This window comes from Acomys russatus, chromosome 30 (genome assembly GCF_903995435.1).
Source record: "Acomys russatus chromosome 30, mAcoRus1.1, whole genome shotgun sequence".
NCBI lineage: Eukaryota > Metazoa > Chordata > Mammalia > Rodentia > Muridae > Acomys > Acomys russatus.
This window is the reverse complement of record NC_067166.1, coordinates 14,907,917-14,924,026: the sequence shown is the minus strand read 5'-3', so window position 1 is coordinate 14,924,026 and position 16,110 is coordinate 14,907,917. Positions and strand designations below refer to the sequence as shown.

General features: G+C 44.7%; 1 protein-coding gene across 2 annotated transcripts in view; it reads right to left on the bottom strand.

Moving 5' to 3' along the window:
- Dmgdh (dimethylglycine dehydrogenase) overlaps positions 1-16,110 on the bottom strand; it is an 80,563-nt gene that overhangs the window by 43,259 nt on the left and 21,194 nt on the right. For both annotated transcript variants that reach the window (XM_051172614.1, XM_051172615.1), the window contains exons 6-9: positions 7,863-8,111; positions 4,918-5,116; positions 2,609-2,778; positions 1,972-2,125 (exon numbers count right to left, since the gene is read on the bottom strand). In XM_051172614.1, coding sequence (XP_051028571.1) covers positions 1,972-2,125; positions 2,609-2,778; positions 4,918-5,116; positions 7,863-8,111 — 772 coding nt within the window. The remainder of the gene's footprint in view (positions 1-1,971; positions 2,126-2,608; positions 2,779-4,917; positions 5,117-7,862; positions 8,112-16,110) is intronic.

Below are 16,110 nucleotides of genomic sequence, written 5' to 3'. Positions count from 1 at the left end.
TGGAGCTAGGGGAGGGGCATTCTCAAATATGTTCTGTAAATCATACACACATTTTGGAATTTGAGCTCCTTCTAGGTTACTTATCTATCCATTTGGCCCATTTTAAAGTGAATGAAGTGTTAATTAGCAAGAAAAATAAGACAGAACTCATGGGTACTCTGGTCTGAAGGGCAGAGTAGAAGGGAACAGTCTGGGGGTGCGGGTGGGGAGGGGGGTTTGAACCCTGGTTGCATGTTAGAGTCATCTGGGGAGCATTTATCAAATACCCATTGTAAAGCTTCATTAAATCAGAAGTGTGCGTGTGTATGTGTGTGTGTGTGTGTTGTGCACACGTGTTGGTGCATATGTGTACATCTCTGTGTATGTGCCTGTGCACATGTCTCTGTGTACATACACACACATACACACACACGCACACACACTCACATATACACACATACACACACATACACACTCACGTGCGCACACATACACGCACACACGCGCACACACATGCACACAGACTCACACACATACACACACACGCACACACACTCAGAAGCACATGCATCTATCTAGCCAGCACCTCTCCAGCACTGTGAATACAAATCATTTTCACTTGTTAAGAGGGGATTAGGCACCTCAGCAGGATGCAGGGAGTACCCATGCCCGAGATAAACAGTGATTGCACCCAGCACCTTCACTCTGCAGAGAAAAGGCACAGAGCGGCTTCTAGGTCCTTGGAGTAGCTAATGACAGAACTAGGTCTAGAACAAAGGTCTCCTGACTCATTTCAAAAGGTCCTTTCCCCCTAAGCAAGTGGACTTATAACACAGTGTGCTTAGCTTCAGAACACGGTGCTAAGTCTGCGGGGTTTCCCAGTAATTTAACTATTAATTTTTTTAAAAATTTAAGCCAGATCTAAACATAACAAAGTATTTGTCTTGAGTTGTTCCTGAAAAAACCAAGACAGCATTCGGCCCCTGAACATTCTTGACCAGCTGCCTCTAGAGCCAACACCTACTCATTCATAGCTGCCCCACTTCTGTATTTTATACCACATATCTGAATTTAAAGTAGACCTCAAAACCTGTTGTTTCATGAGCACGGATGTTCATATGTGATTGCATGTACACACATGTGCATGGTGAGGCCACAGGATAACCTCAAGAGCCATCCATCTTGGTTTATTTCCAAGACAGGGCTTCTCACTGGCCTAGAGTTTGCCAATAGGCTAGGCTGATTGGCCAGCAAGTCCCAGAGGTCCACCTGTCTTCACCTCCCCAGCCCAGGCCTTATAAGCCTGTGTCCTCACCCCCACATGGTACCTCACATGGGTACCAGGGATCAAACTCAAGTCCTTATGCTGGCAAGGCAAGTGCTTTACCACCTGATCTTTCCAGTCCCAAACCCTGTTCAAAATAGCAAAATGACAGCTTGACAGAAACAATAAACTAGCTTCTAGACTAGCTATTCATTTTCCCTTAATTTATAGGTTCTCACAGGGGGAAAAAAATCACCATTAGTCCCAAGTCCAGCAATGGCATGCAGCGCTCAGGAGCTCAGAGGCCTGTTTCGGTGGCATACGTGGCATTTTAGTTTAATCCCAAGGGCAGGTACTCTCTTGTCTGTGTCATGACCCAGAGCTCTATATCCTTTCTGCGTAGTATTTGAATGCCATGGGATTTGGTCAGGATCCTAAACCATGACAAACCTTCAGTGGCCAATTAAAGCCACCGTATGCTCTTAGATGAGGATGAGGAAGGTTCCTCTGAGATTCTGGTAACTTCCAAGTAGGAAAGGCATCACTGAGACTGGCCAGTGTCACTTGGGCTAGCCTAAGGAATGACTCACCACGAGCAGACTCTACGCTCCTCTGAGAGCGGTGAAGTTGTGATGGGAGAGGAATTGTGTACTGCTGTCCCTCCTGCTCCACCCTGCAGTGGCAGCCCTGCGACAGAACCGTACACAGAAGCTACAACATTTACTTACCTATACTGAGTGTCCTGGCCAGGTCTGTAGAACCAGTGTGGCTGTTCCCAGCCAGCGTGGAAACCCATGGAACACTTAGACTCCAGGATTTTGTAGAGCCCACTGACTCTCTGCGTTGGCCTCCCAGCAAACCGTTCTTCCTTGGGATAACCAACTGCAAAGGGAACGTGAGTGCTCTAATAGTTTATGACTATAGATACTTAAGACACTAGTTATGAGCTGGGGAGATGGCTCAGTGATTTAGAGCATTGACTGTTCTTCCAGAGGTCCTGAGTTCAATTCCTAGCAACCACATGGTGGCTCACACCCATCTATAATGTGATCTGATGCCCTCTTCTGGCCTGCAGGGGTACATGCAGGCAGAATATTGTATAATAAATAAATAAATAAATAAATAAATCTTTAAAAAAAAAAAGATGCTTGTGACATTGATCCTTAAAGCATAAAATAAGAATACACTAAAACGCCTAAAGTCAGAGACACACCCAACACGCTTTAACCACACACACTCACACGCATTCCTCTCTATGTCTCAAGGCACAGTCACGATTCCTCACCACCCCCAGGGGACAGAGCAGAGTGTCTAAAGTGAGAGGTGCTGCAGGTCTCGCTACATGACAGCGAGCTAGTACTTCACCAATGTTGTTGAACCCATAAGATTCTCTGGCTTTGGCCTCGGTGTACTGAGCCGTCGTCCATTTGCCGTAACGGTTGGGATCCAGTTCTATCAGGTCAAAAGGCGGCTCTCCGTGCAGGATCCAGTCACTGAGGTACTTTCCTACACCACCAGCGTGGATTATGCCGTAGCTTTCGGATACAGAGATATTTCGGCTATTACAGATGTGGCACATTCAAGTGGCGAAGCGTGCCCAAATACCTCACAGGGTACCAAAGTTGGGGTTGGCTGCGTTCTCACAATTAGTGTCGAGTTTATGCTATGCATATTTTTTTTTCATGAAAAAACAAATCAATATATCTTCTGGCGTGCAAATGAAATGCGCCTAACTTCACAGGGTCAGGGATCACTGTGACTTGGAATCTCTCTGTAGACCAGGCTGGCCTTGAACTCTCAGATCCACCTGCCTCTGCCTCACAAGTGCCGGGATTAAAGGCATGCGCCGCTGCCACCACTGCTGGCTGTTTTCACAGTTTCACAAGGGATGTCATACCTACAACTAGCCTAAGGTTGCCAGCTAGTAACGGTACGGATGTTAGGGGAGATGTGGTTGGCGCTCACTACCTGCCTTCTTGAGCTATGATTATATCCTGAATTATAAGAAACCCTGGGGGAGGCGCCCCACACCCCACCTCTTCTCAACTCAGTGTAGTGCTGCTTCTGGTAGGCCTCTATGCAAGGAACCTTTCACTTAGAAGTGCTCGCACAGAGGTGGCACTCAGTGGGCACTTGTGGAGGAGGGCAGAAAGGAGCGCGACTTCTGTAATTTGCAACTAATATGTCACTTGGAGGGGAAGGTCTGTTTGCCTCCTATTTTCACAAGAAGACGCTTTGGGATGCCATGTAGGCTGGCCTACGACTGATGACTGAGGGTAGCCTTGAACTTCTCACCTTCCTATGCCTCCACCTCCCTGGCTCTGGTATGACAGGGATACTCCACCACCATGCCTGGCTTACAGGACACTGGGCTTCACCCCTGCCCACAAAAGATGCTTTAAACTAAACATTCAATTGTGATATCAGAGTCACCAGTTCCGGTAGGTGCTATGCAGGCCTACCTGGCCATTCTTACCTGACAAAGCCTTTCAGTCTGGGTTTATCTGTGACTACATTAAAAAAGGAGCTTTTGGGCTGGAGAGATGGCTCAGTGGTTAAGAGCACTGCCTGCTCTTCCAAAGGACCCGGGTTCAATTCCCAGAAACCACATGGCAGCTCATAACTGTCTGTAACTCCAAGATCTGACACTCTCATTCTAAGGCACATTAAAATTAAATAAAATAAAAAATTAAAAAATTTTTTAAAAAAGAAGCTTTTGAGGGACTCAGTGGGGTGAGAGTCAGAGAGAGAACCAAAGGAAGTTAATACTGGTTGTGAAAACCCCATTCCCTGCCCCTGCCCCTGCCCCACCCGGATTTGAGCTCCACTCCCACATATTAAAAAACATCCTTACACAAGAACTCCAGCACCCCCAAAATATAGTGACCAGCACTTTGGTTCTAAGAAGTATGGAAGGAATTTGGCAGAAAGCAAAATGCTTCCTCCATAACTGCACTCCTTTAGAAAAATGACTGCGCCTTGACTGTTACCAAGTTAGCTCTCAAGGAGAACAAAAAAAAAAAGGCGTTGCTTTGTACTTGCAGTGCAAGGCCTGGCACAGAGCTGGCAATTGTTAACGATTATTTGAGCAAACATCCAAATAGAATAGAGAAGAAAACTAGAATATTAGGAACTGTGATGTGACGGTGAAGTGAATTTGACATCAATGTTCAGCATATTAATGGGACAAATATCAGAAATGAAACAGGGGCAAGGAGCAGAATATTAAACAGGAAGCCACCTAGGGAGTTACACAGAAGTAAATCATGCTAGACAAACAGGAATTATGGTGAAAATACATAAGACATGCTACCCATTTGATATTTGGGATATGTCACATTCTGTAATGAAAATATCCCTGTCCAGTTGGGGCAAATTGACACATTCGGAAGTAGCAGCACGAAAAGAGACACAAAGCCTGGGAGTGGCATGAAGATGGTTACAGAAAATGACGGCCCTCCATGTACTAGCTAGCCTTTATAAGATTAGTTCCCTCTCTTGGTCAGCAGAAGGAGACACCCCCACCCTTACCTTACTGCGGACTCCGCTGCATCCCCGCCCCCTACCACCTCTTCCACATTTGGGGGGGGGGGGTCGGGCTGCTATTTTGAGACTGGATTCTAGCTAAAGTAAGAGCTTCTACAAGGAATTTCAAGTCTCAGGGTGCCACTCACCCAAAGCCAATGGCCACCCAGTAGTTTCGGACCCCCTGGTGTGGCCCCACCATAGGCAGAATGTCGGGAGAGTAGGTGATAGGACCGTTGACGATATTGATGATGTCCGCCTTTTTCAGAACAGGAATCATTTCCATGGCAGCCTCTAGGTGGTCTGTGATTCGGTCCAGGTCAGACTCAAAAAGTTCCTTTCCAAAGCCTAGAAAGAAAGGTCTCTGTAATCAGAATGTCCCCTGTGTGCAGGCCGTCTCACAGCAAGGCAGTCCCTGGAACAGGTGCCTATGAGGAAGACACTTCCTTTTTCTTTTTTTTAAAGATTTATTTATTTACTTTTATGTATACAGTGCTCTACCTGCACGCATCAGACCACATTATAGATGGCTGTGAACCACCATGTGGTTGCTAGGAATTGAACTCAGGACCTCTGGAAGAGCAGTCAGCGCTCTTAACTGCTGAGCCATCTCTCCAGCCCTTGACACTTCCTTTTTCTTTAGATGCTAAACTTGGGGCCAGCCAGTGAGATGACTCAGAGGGTCGAGGCCCCTCCCACCATGCTTGACAACCTGAGCTCGGGGCCCTAGGAGCCACCAGCATGGTGGAAAGGAAGAAACTGACTCCTGCAAGTCTTGTGTCATGGCATTTGAATGCCCGCATAAACACACCAGTCAATCAGTGCAAAAAATGTTAAGTCTAAACATTTGAACTCTCCTTTCTCCAGCACCCACAGGCTAGGGTTCTGTGCACAGAGGTGAGCTTGCACAGCAATTGTCTTTTTCTTTCTTTCTTTCTTTCTTTCTTTCTTTTTTTTTTTTTTCCTTTGGTTTTTCGAGACAGGGTTTCTCTGTGTAGCCTTGGCCATCCTGGACTCACTTCGTAGACCAGGCTGGCCTCGAACTCACAGCGATCTGCCTGCCTCTGCCTCCCGAGTGCTGGGATTAAAGGCATGGGCCACCACGCCCGGCCTTTCTTTCTTTCTTTCTCTTTTTCTTTTACTTTTTGGTTTTTTGAGACAGGGTTTCTCTGTGTAGCCCCGGCTGTCCTGGACTCGCTTTGTAGACCAGGCTGGCATTGAACTCACAGAGACCCTCCTGCCTCTGCCTCCTGAGTTCTGGGATTAAAGGTGTGTGCCACCCTGCCTGGATGCAACTATCTTTTTCTTGTCCTGGGAGTCACCACGGGGAAATAAAAAAACAAAAAACACAGAGCCAACAGATAAATTTCATGGCATCTATCCACACAGTATTCACCCAGTTCTCCCAGCTCTTCTTGAGGACTACAGGCCAGAGCAGTGGCATGGAGCTTCCAGGCTTCCCAGGTTACATTAGGATACATGACACCCATGCCAGGAACAACTCAGTCTGGCTTTCCCTCCAGCTAGGATTCTTTAAATATTTATTCAGCATTTATTTGGAAGAAAAGCCATGACATGGGCAGAGTGGAAAGAGTGCCTTCCCCCCACACCAGCCTGCCCTAGCGGCTCAGCCCTCACTCTGAAGTCAGGAGCAATTCTGTGCAGGCCCAGATGTGCAGGGCCCACTCAGCAAAACCAAAACCCGGTTGGCTGCTGGACCAGCCTCTGCAGGAGGTGAGGTGGGCCAGAAGTCCTTTCCTGTGGGAGGGGAGGGTATGTTCCCTGTCCCAAACTGCTTATCAACAAACGATTCCAGAAAATACACTGTTATGCTTCTTCACATTCCCTGCAATATTTCACTGCTCCAAACCAGTTACCTCCTTTTATAGACTAAAACTAGATGGCTTGAGAGGTAAGCCTTAGCTAGAAAAGAACTGGCCTCCCAAGCACAAGGACTTGAGTCCAACCCCAGAGCCCATGTTTTAAATAAAGAGATAGGCAAATAAATAAGGGGGCTGGAGAGATGGCTCAGAGGTTAAGAACACTGTCTGCTCTTCCAGAGGTCCTGAGTTCAAGTCCCAACAACCACATGGTGGCTCATAACCATCCTTAATGTGATTTGATGCCCTCTTCTGACCTGCAGGTGTACATGCAGACAGAGCGTTGTATACATAATAAATATATAAATAAATAAATCTTTAAAAAAATAAATAAATACAGCAGCCAGGTGTGGCCGCATGCACGTATAACCCCAGTACTAGTGAGGTGGAGACCAAGCAGATTTCTGGAGCTCACCGAGCAGCCAGCCTAGCATCTGCTGAGTTTCTGGCCAGCAAGAGATTTATCTCAAAAAATAAAATAGAATGTAGACAGTGTCTGGGGAATGACATCTAAGGATGCCTCTGGCCTTCACAGGTACATGTACATACACACACACACACACACACACACACACACACACACACACACACACATGTTTAAAACCAGAAGTGTCTGTCTACACAGCCCAATTCTTGATTTGGATTCAAGGAGAAAAAAAAAAAAAAAGAAAAAGAAAACAAAAGCCATGGCTTTTCTCTCCAACAGAACTAGAAAGCATGACCCCTGTCGCTGAGGCTCAGGCTCAGAGCCTTTCCCATTTGCAGAAAGGCCTCTGCCTGCAGTTGCACCTTTGCTGAGGGCTCTGGTCTGCATTCTTTGTAGGCTGGGTACCCTGCCTTGGGGACCTGCAGTGTGGACAACTGTCAGGGCGCAAGCATCTGTGCTCAGATCTTAAAACTAAACCAAGCAGGCAGATCGAGGGAAAGAGAGATGGCAGAAGGTTGGCATGGGGAGAGAAAGCTGTACATGGAGCCTTTCCCAGAAGCTCCAGTGCCATCGTCAGCTTCTCTCCTCAACCAACTCCATCTCTCCCCTTTAGTCAGGCCCTGTGTGCTTTCCACAAGGGTACGGACAGGGTCACCTCCAGCCCCTCCCTCATGCCATCCCGGACACCTGAAGGTCAGCACCGGCAGGATTTTGTCTCATTCTCCACCTGGCTCCCAGCCTTGGGGAGCCAATCCAACTCTGCGCATCTTTCATTTGCTGAACCCACCTGGGGGAACTCCGTGATCGACCCAGGAGGCTTGAAGTTTCATCTTCTCCTGACTCTCATAGGGACCGAACAAAAGCCCATCCCTTTCCTGTCGGAGGTAGTAGGATCCCTCCAGGTCACGGAGCACCGGGAGCTCTCTCTTCAAAGCCTTCACTTCCGGTATTGTTGATGTGACGACATATTGATGTTGCACAGGGATGAGGGGATGTTCTAGTCCAATCATTTTACCCACTTCACGAGCCCAAAATCCTTAAGTGAGAAAATAATTCAAAACATGCCTTCATGTGCACACACATACCTATGGCATTGATACGGCAATTTGTATGTGGAAATTTCATCTTTTATTTGGTTCCAGTGCCGGAGCCCAAACCAAAGGCCTTTTATGCTCTTCCTGGGTGGGGCTCTACCACTGAGCCACATCTCCAACCTCTTAAGTGCTTCTGAGCATTGCAAAATTGGATGGGAAAGAAGATAAGACAACAGTTGGCATTGCCCAGGCCTTTGATAATATCTGCAGCTCAAAGGAGCGTCTTCGATGAAAAACCTTTGTATCCACAGGCAAAGGTGAGGGGAAGGGGAATAGAAAGAAAGAAAGAAAGAAAGAAAGAAAGAAAGAAAGAAAGAAAGAAAGAAATGCAAACATAAAAAACAATTACAAATGCTTATAAGAAAGGAAATAACAAACTAGCCCTGCTTGTAGACAGAAACAAACAGATATGATCAGCAGAGTTCAGAACAGCATCGCCTGATGCAACCCTCTGAGCCAGCTCCTACCCCTGGCTAACCCCACTCTCCTCAGATTCCACAGACTCAAGGCTGTTCTGTTGACTTAAAACTTAGAGTCTATGTACTTTGGGGTCAAGAACACATTAAGTTCTGCTACTTTAAGACTAACAGCGGGCTGGTGAGGCTCCTTCTCGTAAACCACTGTTGTCAAAAGGCAAGAGAAGCTGGTAGGCAAGCTCAGTGGTGAGACTTCAGGCATGTTGGAGGCACTGCAGAAAGGAAGAGGAAAGGGCAAAAATGGAAGAGTGGGCACATCAGTTCCCAAAACAGATGTTTTCCTCTTCACATCATTTCCAGAGGTTTAGACTTACATATGTATGTCTGAAAGGCCCTGGGTCTGTGACTATCAAATCTCAATGTTTTTCTTGCTGCTGCAACTGCTAGCCTCTGTCTCTGTCTCTCTGTCTCTCTCTCTGTCTTTGTCTGTCTCTCTGTCTCTGTCTGTCTGTCTGTCTGTCTGTCTGTCTCTCTCCCTCTCGCTCTCTCTCTCTCTCTCTCTCTCTCTCTCTCTCTCTCTCTCTCTCTCTCTCTCTCTGTGTGTGCGTGTGTGTGTGTGTGTGTGTGTGTGTGTTTTGCATGGGGTTACATGTAGCCAGAGCTGGCCTCAAACACTTAATGTAGCCCAGGATGGCACTGAACTTCCCCCCAGTGAAGGACTGCAGACATGAGCAACCACACCCAGCTAGCAAGACCTTATTTTAAATCAAAACCACACGCTTACAAAAAAAAAAAAAAATGTATTTTAGGACCTAAAATGATCACTGTAATTTTTTTTTAACAATGGTCTGGTGTGCTTCGCCCATCAATTATTCATAAGGAGGGACTTCTGGTTTACCAGCTTGTTTCTTAGGCGCATTGAGGAATTATTAAAGGACTAGTGAACCCTCTCAATTACTGTTCTCATAGGTTGTAGTCTAAATTTTCTACTGTTTTTGTTTCTGCTTTTTAAAAAAATATCTGGCAAAGGCCTCTGAGATCCCTGAAATCCAGCAAGGGATTCTGAGACCCCATCATCCATAGTCTCAGACTAGGCACCTGTGAGACAGCCTGGGAACACAGACCAGGTTCCCTGAGCAGCCGGAATTTGTTTGGAATTTGTTTACGCTTAAGCAAACATCACCTATGTGCTCCGTTGTTTTGCTTTGGCTTGTCAGCCTAGTCAGGGTTGAGTAATCACCCCTCACTGGCTGCCCATTTATAAACTTGAAATCCAACCTGTGGGCATTGGAGACATTTTCTGGTCTTTAATAATTTAGAGACTTAATTCATTGTTGCCTGCAGAAAGGTACGAATTACCAGTGTCTGGACTTTCTTTGTAGGAAAATATAGCGAAGCCATATATTGTCATTGTACACACTGGAACAGTTTCTAAATCTAAAGTCAAATTATTTAGCCAAGCAACTCAAACTACTGCAGTATCCCCGACCAAGTTTCCATTAAAAACATAAATTGAAGAAAATAAATTCTGTCCTATTCAAACATAATTACAAATTTCTGAGTCCAATGCCTTGCTTATTAATGCATTTTATCATTAAAACAAAGTACACATGTTTGCCCACACCCTGCCTAACGGCATTGCTTTGAGTCCTGTCAACCCTTTGGTGGTGGAATCTGAGAAGCCTCCTGTTCTGTTCATTGAATTAGTCTAAGTCTCGCCAAGATTATACTTTAACTCCAGCTAAAGCACCTAGCAACCAGGGTCAAAGGGGAGAGTCAAGCACAGAAAACCAAAATCATCCTAAAAGAAAAAAGAAAACAAAAAAACAAAAACAACCCAATCCTCTCCGCCTGCAAAGCAACTGAAAAGCCAATAAAAAAAATGAGGTCTGGAAATGGCCTCTGTTTAAAGAGAGAGCAGGGTGGGCATGCACCTCAATGATAGAGCATTTTACCCAGCATGCATGAGGCCCCGTGTTTGATGCCCAGACTCCCCCCACCCCCACCCCAACACACACATGTATGGTAATTAAGTAGAAATACAATGAGTGGTAGAAATGAGATTAGAATGAAGGGAGGTTGGCTCATGACTCAGTTTACTTCTTCAAGATGGCTTGCACACCGTGATGATGGAGGACTAGCTCTCTGAAACAGAGCAACAAGCAAATGGAGTAATTCTTTCTGGGTAAACACTGAGCTCCATGTTAGCATCACTCAGCCACTTCCTGATTCGTCATATTAGGAAAATTCTTAAGTAAAATTTACAAAGTTCTCTCAGGTTTAATGAAAACAGCTGGAAACAAGTCAAGAGGCGCCTTCCTTACCACATACAAGAGAGTTTCACTTCTTAGTAAATGGTGTCTAGGTATGCTGTGCTGTGTCCCTGTGCTGTGTGCCCGTGCTGTGTTGTGTCTCTGTGATGGTCACTGTGCTGTGCTGTATACCTGTGCTGTGTGCCTGTGATGTGCCCTGTGCTATGCTGTGTGCCTGTGATGTGTCTTTGTACTGTGTGCCTGTGCTGTGCTATGTCTCTGTGATGTGTCTGTGCTGTGCTGTATACCTGTGCTGTGTGCCTGTGCTGTGTACCTGTGCTGTGTCTCTGTGCTGTATACCTGTGCTGTGTGCCTGTGCTGTGTACCTGTGCTGTGTCTCTGTGCTGTGTCCCTGTGCTGTGTCCCTGTGCTGTGTGCCTGTGCTGTGTACCTGTGCTGTGTCTCTGTGCTGTGTCCCTGTGCTGTGTGCCTGTGCTGTGTGCCTTTGCTGTGCTGTGTACCTGTGCTATGCTGTGTGCCTGTGCTGTGTCCTTGTACTGTGTCCTTGTGCTGTGTCCCCATGCTATGTCCCTATACTGTACTGTGTCCGTATGCTGTGGCGTGTCCCTATGCTGCATCCCTGTGCTCAAGCATGTGGTAGAATAACAGTAGAATCCGGCTCATGTATAAAGCTTTGGGTAGTAAAAGTCAGTTAGTCTGCTGCACACTACGGTGGTGGAAGCACTGAGAACCTCTCCTCAGCCCTGCTTGCTCACAACTAGGGATACACACAAAAGAAAACAGGAAAAGAGGAAAGGGAAGTGGAGGGCAGGAGAGGGAAGTGGAGGTGAAGAGAAGGGAAGGAATAGTAAGTGGGAAGAGAAGTGAGACGAGGAGGGAAGAGGAAAGGAGAGAGAAGGAGAAAGGTCACACAACACCTTTGGCGTGCCAGGCTGGAAGGGTTTCTCAGGAGATGTTTATGTACAATGCTGCGGGCGTATCTGTAATCTCAGATACTCAGGGAGTGAAAGCAGAACTATTTCAAGTGTGAAGCCAATTTCCATTATATACAGTTTGAGGCCACTTGGGCGATTTAACAAGACCTTAGCTCAGTGTAAATGTGTATAAATAAATGAAGGAACAAACAGGGTGTAGCTCAGGGCCACAGTACTCAGGGTGAATGAGGCCCTGGGGTCAGTCCTCAGCAAAAACCCCCACCCCCACTGCAGCCAGAGAAAAGGTCTTGAAAAAAAAAAATCATCTAGTATACTTTTAAATACAGCTTCTAGATCAGGGATGTGGCTCAGCGGTAGAATACCAGTATCCTGGCTAGTTTTATGTCAACTTGCCACAAGCCAGAGACATTTAGAAAAGGGAACCATAACTGAGAAAATGACTCCATAAGACTAGCCTGTAGGCAAGCCTGCGGAGCATCTTTTTATAATTAGTGATGTGAGGGGCAGGGCATCCTGTTGGGAGAGAGGCTTTATGTTTATGTCAACAGGAAAGAAAAGGCTTTGGATTCCATCCGAAGTAATAAGGGTCAGGTATGACAGAGGGAGGCCCTGAAGATCTTGGCCACACACAAGAAGAAACAAATCAAGACCAAAGCAGGGAATGTATATCCTCGTCCCTCTATGGGAACAAGTCTAAGTGGCTGAGACATAAATATCTATGCATTAGCCAATAAATCTTGTTGGCTACAAAACTCTCAGGACTTATCATGGCAATTTTGTTGTTGTTGTTGTTGTTGTTGAAATGGCAAAGATAAAAATTGATGTTTTAACTTGGAATACAATTCAGCCTGGCTTAAAGCAATCCCTGTCTTTCATCCACTCATACAAGGAGTAGAAAACCATCTTTAGTCGATCCATGCACTTTAAACATCCCATGTACATTATAATTACAGAACTATATGTTACTTGTGAGAGCTTATATATTTACAGAAAAAAAGAACCAAACACAAGTAGAGTGGAGACGGCCTTGACAGGGATGCTGAGACACTGAAACAAATTTATCCCAAGCATCCTGCATGATCCGACCTTAGATTGCTTCAGTTGCTGTTTCATCAAAACTTGCTTCCATGACAACTTCAAAGCAGCGAGCTCATTTGATCTAGCCTTTCAGACTGTTCCAATCAGGACTTCATTTAAGCCTGTATTTTCACAGCATTTGGAGACTGGACAATAAATGTTACAGTTGGCTTTCTTAAGACTTAACCATCAGTACCCAGGTAGGCAGAAGCAGGTGAATCTCTGTGGGTTCAAGCCCAGCCTGGTCTACAGAGTGAGTTCCAGGACAGCCAAGGCTACACAGAGAAACTCTGCCTCAAAACAAAACAAAACAAAACCAAAAACAAAACAAACAAAAAGACTTAACCATTTTCCCAATTTTCTTGGGCCCCTCAAAAGTAATACTACACCCCAAATCAGCAGGAAGCAACCTCAAGAAGAATGACATACCATTACCTTAGGTTGAGGTCGGTAGATTTTGGTTGTTCTATCGGGTGATGGATGCTTGTTTTTTAAAGGGGTTGGTTGCAAGTTATTAATGGTCTTAGAGAGAAAACAATGTATAAAAACTTAGGCTCGGGGATTTCTATCTTACCTTCTCTTTTGTTTACCTTTCCTTCATTGGTAAAGGAAAAGAGGTTGAGAAGAAAAAAATGGAGAATATAGGAATATCATAGAGGAATAATTAAGAATAAGAGAGATAAAAGGGTAGATTATTGAATCTGCTCTTCAATTATAGAACTATTGTTATTCTCAAATATTTTGATACATTGGTGTGGATTATTATATACTGAAACAGAAAAAAGTTATTTTTCTTGCTTGGTTATATATTTTTATATATTGATAAGGAATTAAGGTTATTTTTGATATCTTGGTAGACTACTGTATACTGATACAATTTAAGGTTAATTTGGTATACATGTATATATGTTTCAACTCTTGTATAAGGTATTGGACCTTCGCAACTAATTTTAAAATGCAACGTTTACTTCCAGTCCTTTTAAAAGATGCTATTTCAAACTGTTTAGGATAGTTTGTTTTTTTTTTTTAATGCAAGGTAGTTAGTCAAGAAAACTCACAGTCATGTCAGTTACTAGTCTAGATTATCACAGAAATACACATCCTAGCTTAGACAGACAGTAAATAGCCGGAAACAAACGTTTGCCTATTCAGATTTACTATAGGTAGATAATGATTAAACATCATGTAAATGTATCTAGATAGATGGTCTTCAAAAACCTCAGAGACCTACAAAATATGGCATTTAAAGATGTTTTTGTTGTTTTTAAGGCTTTTCTGGCAATGAGACATATCAGCTCCCAGCAGCACCCCATTGGACTTGAAGAAGATGATGTACATAGAAGAATTTCTATTAGGAGATGGCTTCAAATTGGCAAGCTAGCCACTGGGCAAAAAGAAAACGCCCTCTTTTTCTTTACTGTGGATAGAATGCTGTGCAAATGGGCAAAACAGGATTGTGGGGACGTTGACTGTCAAGCTCTGCCAAGCCAGGGTAAACAAGTTCTTCATAGTTCCTGCTTCACAAATATGTCTGCCAGTTATACTGAGCCAGAAGGCTGAAGATTGATGCTTCAACATTATAGAGGAATTTGAGCGGATGTCCAGGTAGCCGGCTGTCTGTAAATTCTATTTTGGAAGCTACTACATACTCAGACAATGTTATGCCTCCTCAAGTCTCTGATAGGGCTGAAGACTACATAGTTAAAGTCTTACAATTAAGCTTAAGTTGTTTAGGATTTAAGAAGATGTTTTAGGTCTAAAAAAAATGTTTTAGGTTAGTAATGCAAGTTAGGATAGAAATTGAGTTAGATACAAAACTCTGAACTCACCAAGATAAGATAGACAGTAGAGTTCTTTCTCCACAGATTTCCGAATACAAATGGACTAGACACTGTAAATGTAATTGTTTTTCAAGACAAGGTTTCTCTATGTAGCCTTGGCTGGCCTGGACTTGCTTTGTAGACCAGGATGGTCTTGAACTCACAGAGGTCTGCCTGCTTGCCGGCTTCCCTGAGTGCTGGGATTACAGGTGTACCCCAACTGTAAATACAGTTCTTATATGTGGTTTTCCTGATTGTTTCATAATTGTTCTTACTGTATGTAGTTTATTATTATAAAAAGAAAAAGAGGGCTAGAGAGATGCTTCAGCCCTTAAAGGCTAGGCTCACAACCAAAAATATAAAAAAAGAAAAAGAACCTTTTATTAGACTGAAAAGGGGAGCTGTTGGAGAAGGATCTTGTGCACTGTGTTTTCAGAAGCTGATCTCAGTACCCTGAGATCTGGTTACCACCCTGCCACTGGCATTGTTATGCATGTTGAACCATCTTCCCAATCTGTGTGATATAAGGAATGCTTCCCAATTATCCCTGATTGGCTAATAAAGTTGCCAACAGCCTAGGCTGGGCAGAAGAAAAGTAGGCAGGGCAAAGGTTCCCAGGTTTGGGGTCTCAGAAGGATGAGGGTGACCATGAGGAGGAGGAGGAAGGAGACTGAGAGGAGAACAGGATGTGACATGGACCAGGAGCACGTAGCCAAGAGCAGCTTGCTCTGAGGACTGGCCTGATGGAGCAGAAGCAGCCCAAATGAAACACATGAAAGTATTTACAGGGACTTTGGCTGGGAAGCAGACAAGACAGCTTAGAGGGTTGATATTTGTCCAGCTGTAGTGCCTTAAGGTTTATTATAAATCTATCAGGTCTCTGTATCTGTCATTTGAAAAATAGCTAAGGAAGAACTACTGCCACAAGAATTTCCTATATTAATTAATATATACAGAATAATTAATGGTGCTATCTCTGGGCTGGTGGTCCTGGGGTATATAAGAAAAGAAACTGAGCAAGCCCTGAAGGCAAGCAGCACTCTTCCATGGTGTCTGTTTTAGTTCCCACCTCTAGGTTTCTGCTCTGACTTCCTCAGGGATGAGCTATTGGGGGGGGGGGGGGAGCAAAAGATGAGATAAACCCTTTATTCCCCGAGTTACTTTTGGTTATGGTGTTTTCGCACAGCAATGGAGGCCATACTAACTAAGACAATCGGCCTAGCCTGGGCAAGGCCCTGGGCCCAATCCTCAGCCTGTCAAAACAAAACACATACTAGACTGCTTAAATTAAAATCTTTCTGAAGGTTGAAAAATGTTCCAAGGTGATTCCCAGGGACCCTAGCTTGACAACCAACTTCCTTGGGAAGTCACTTTCCTAGCAAATGTTTGCTAGATGGTTTGGGGCAAAAGAAAGGGATAA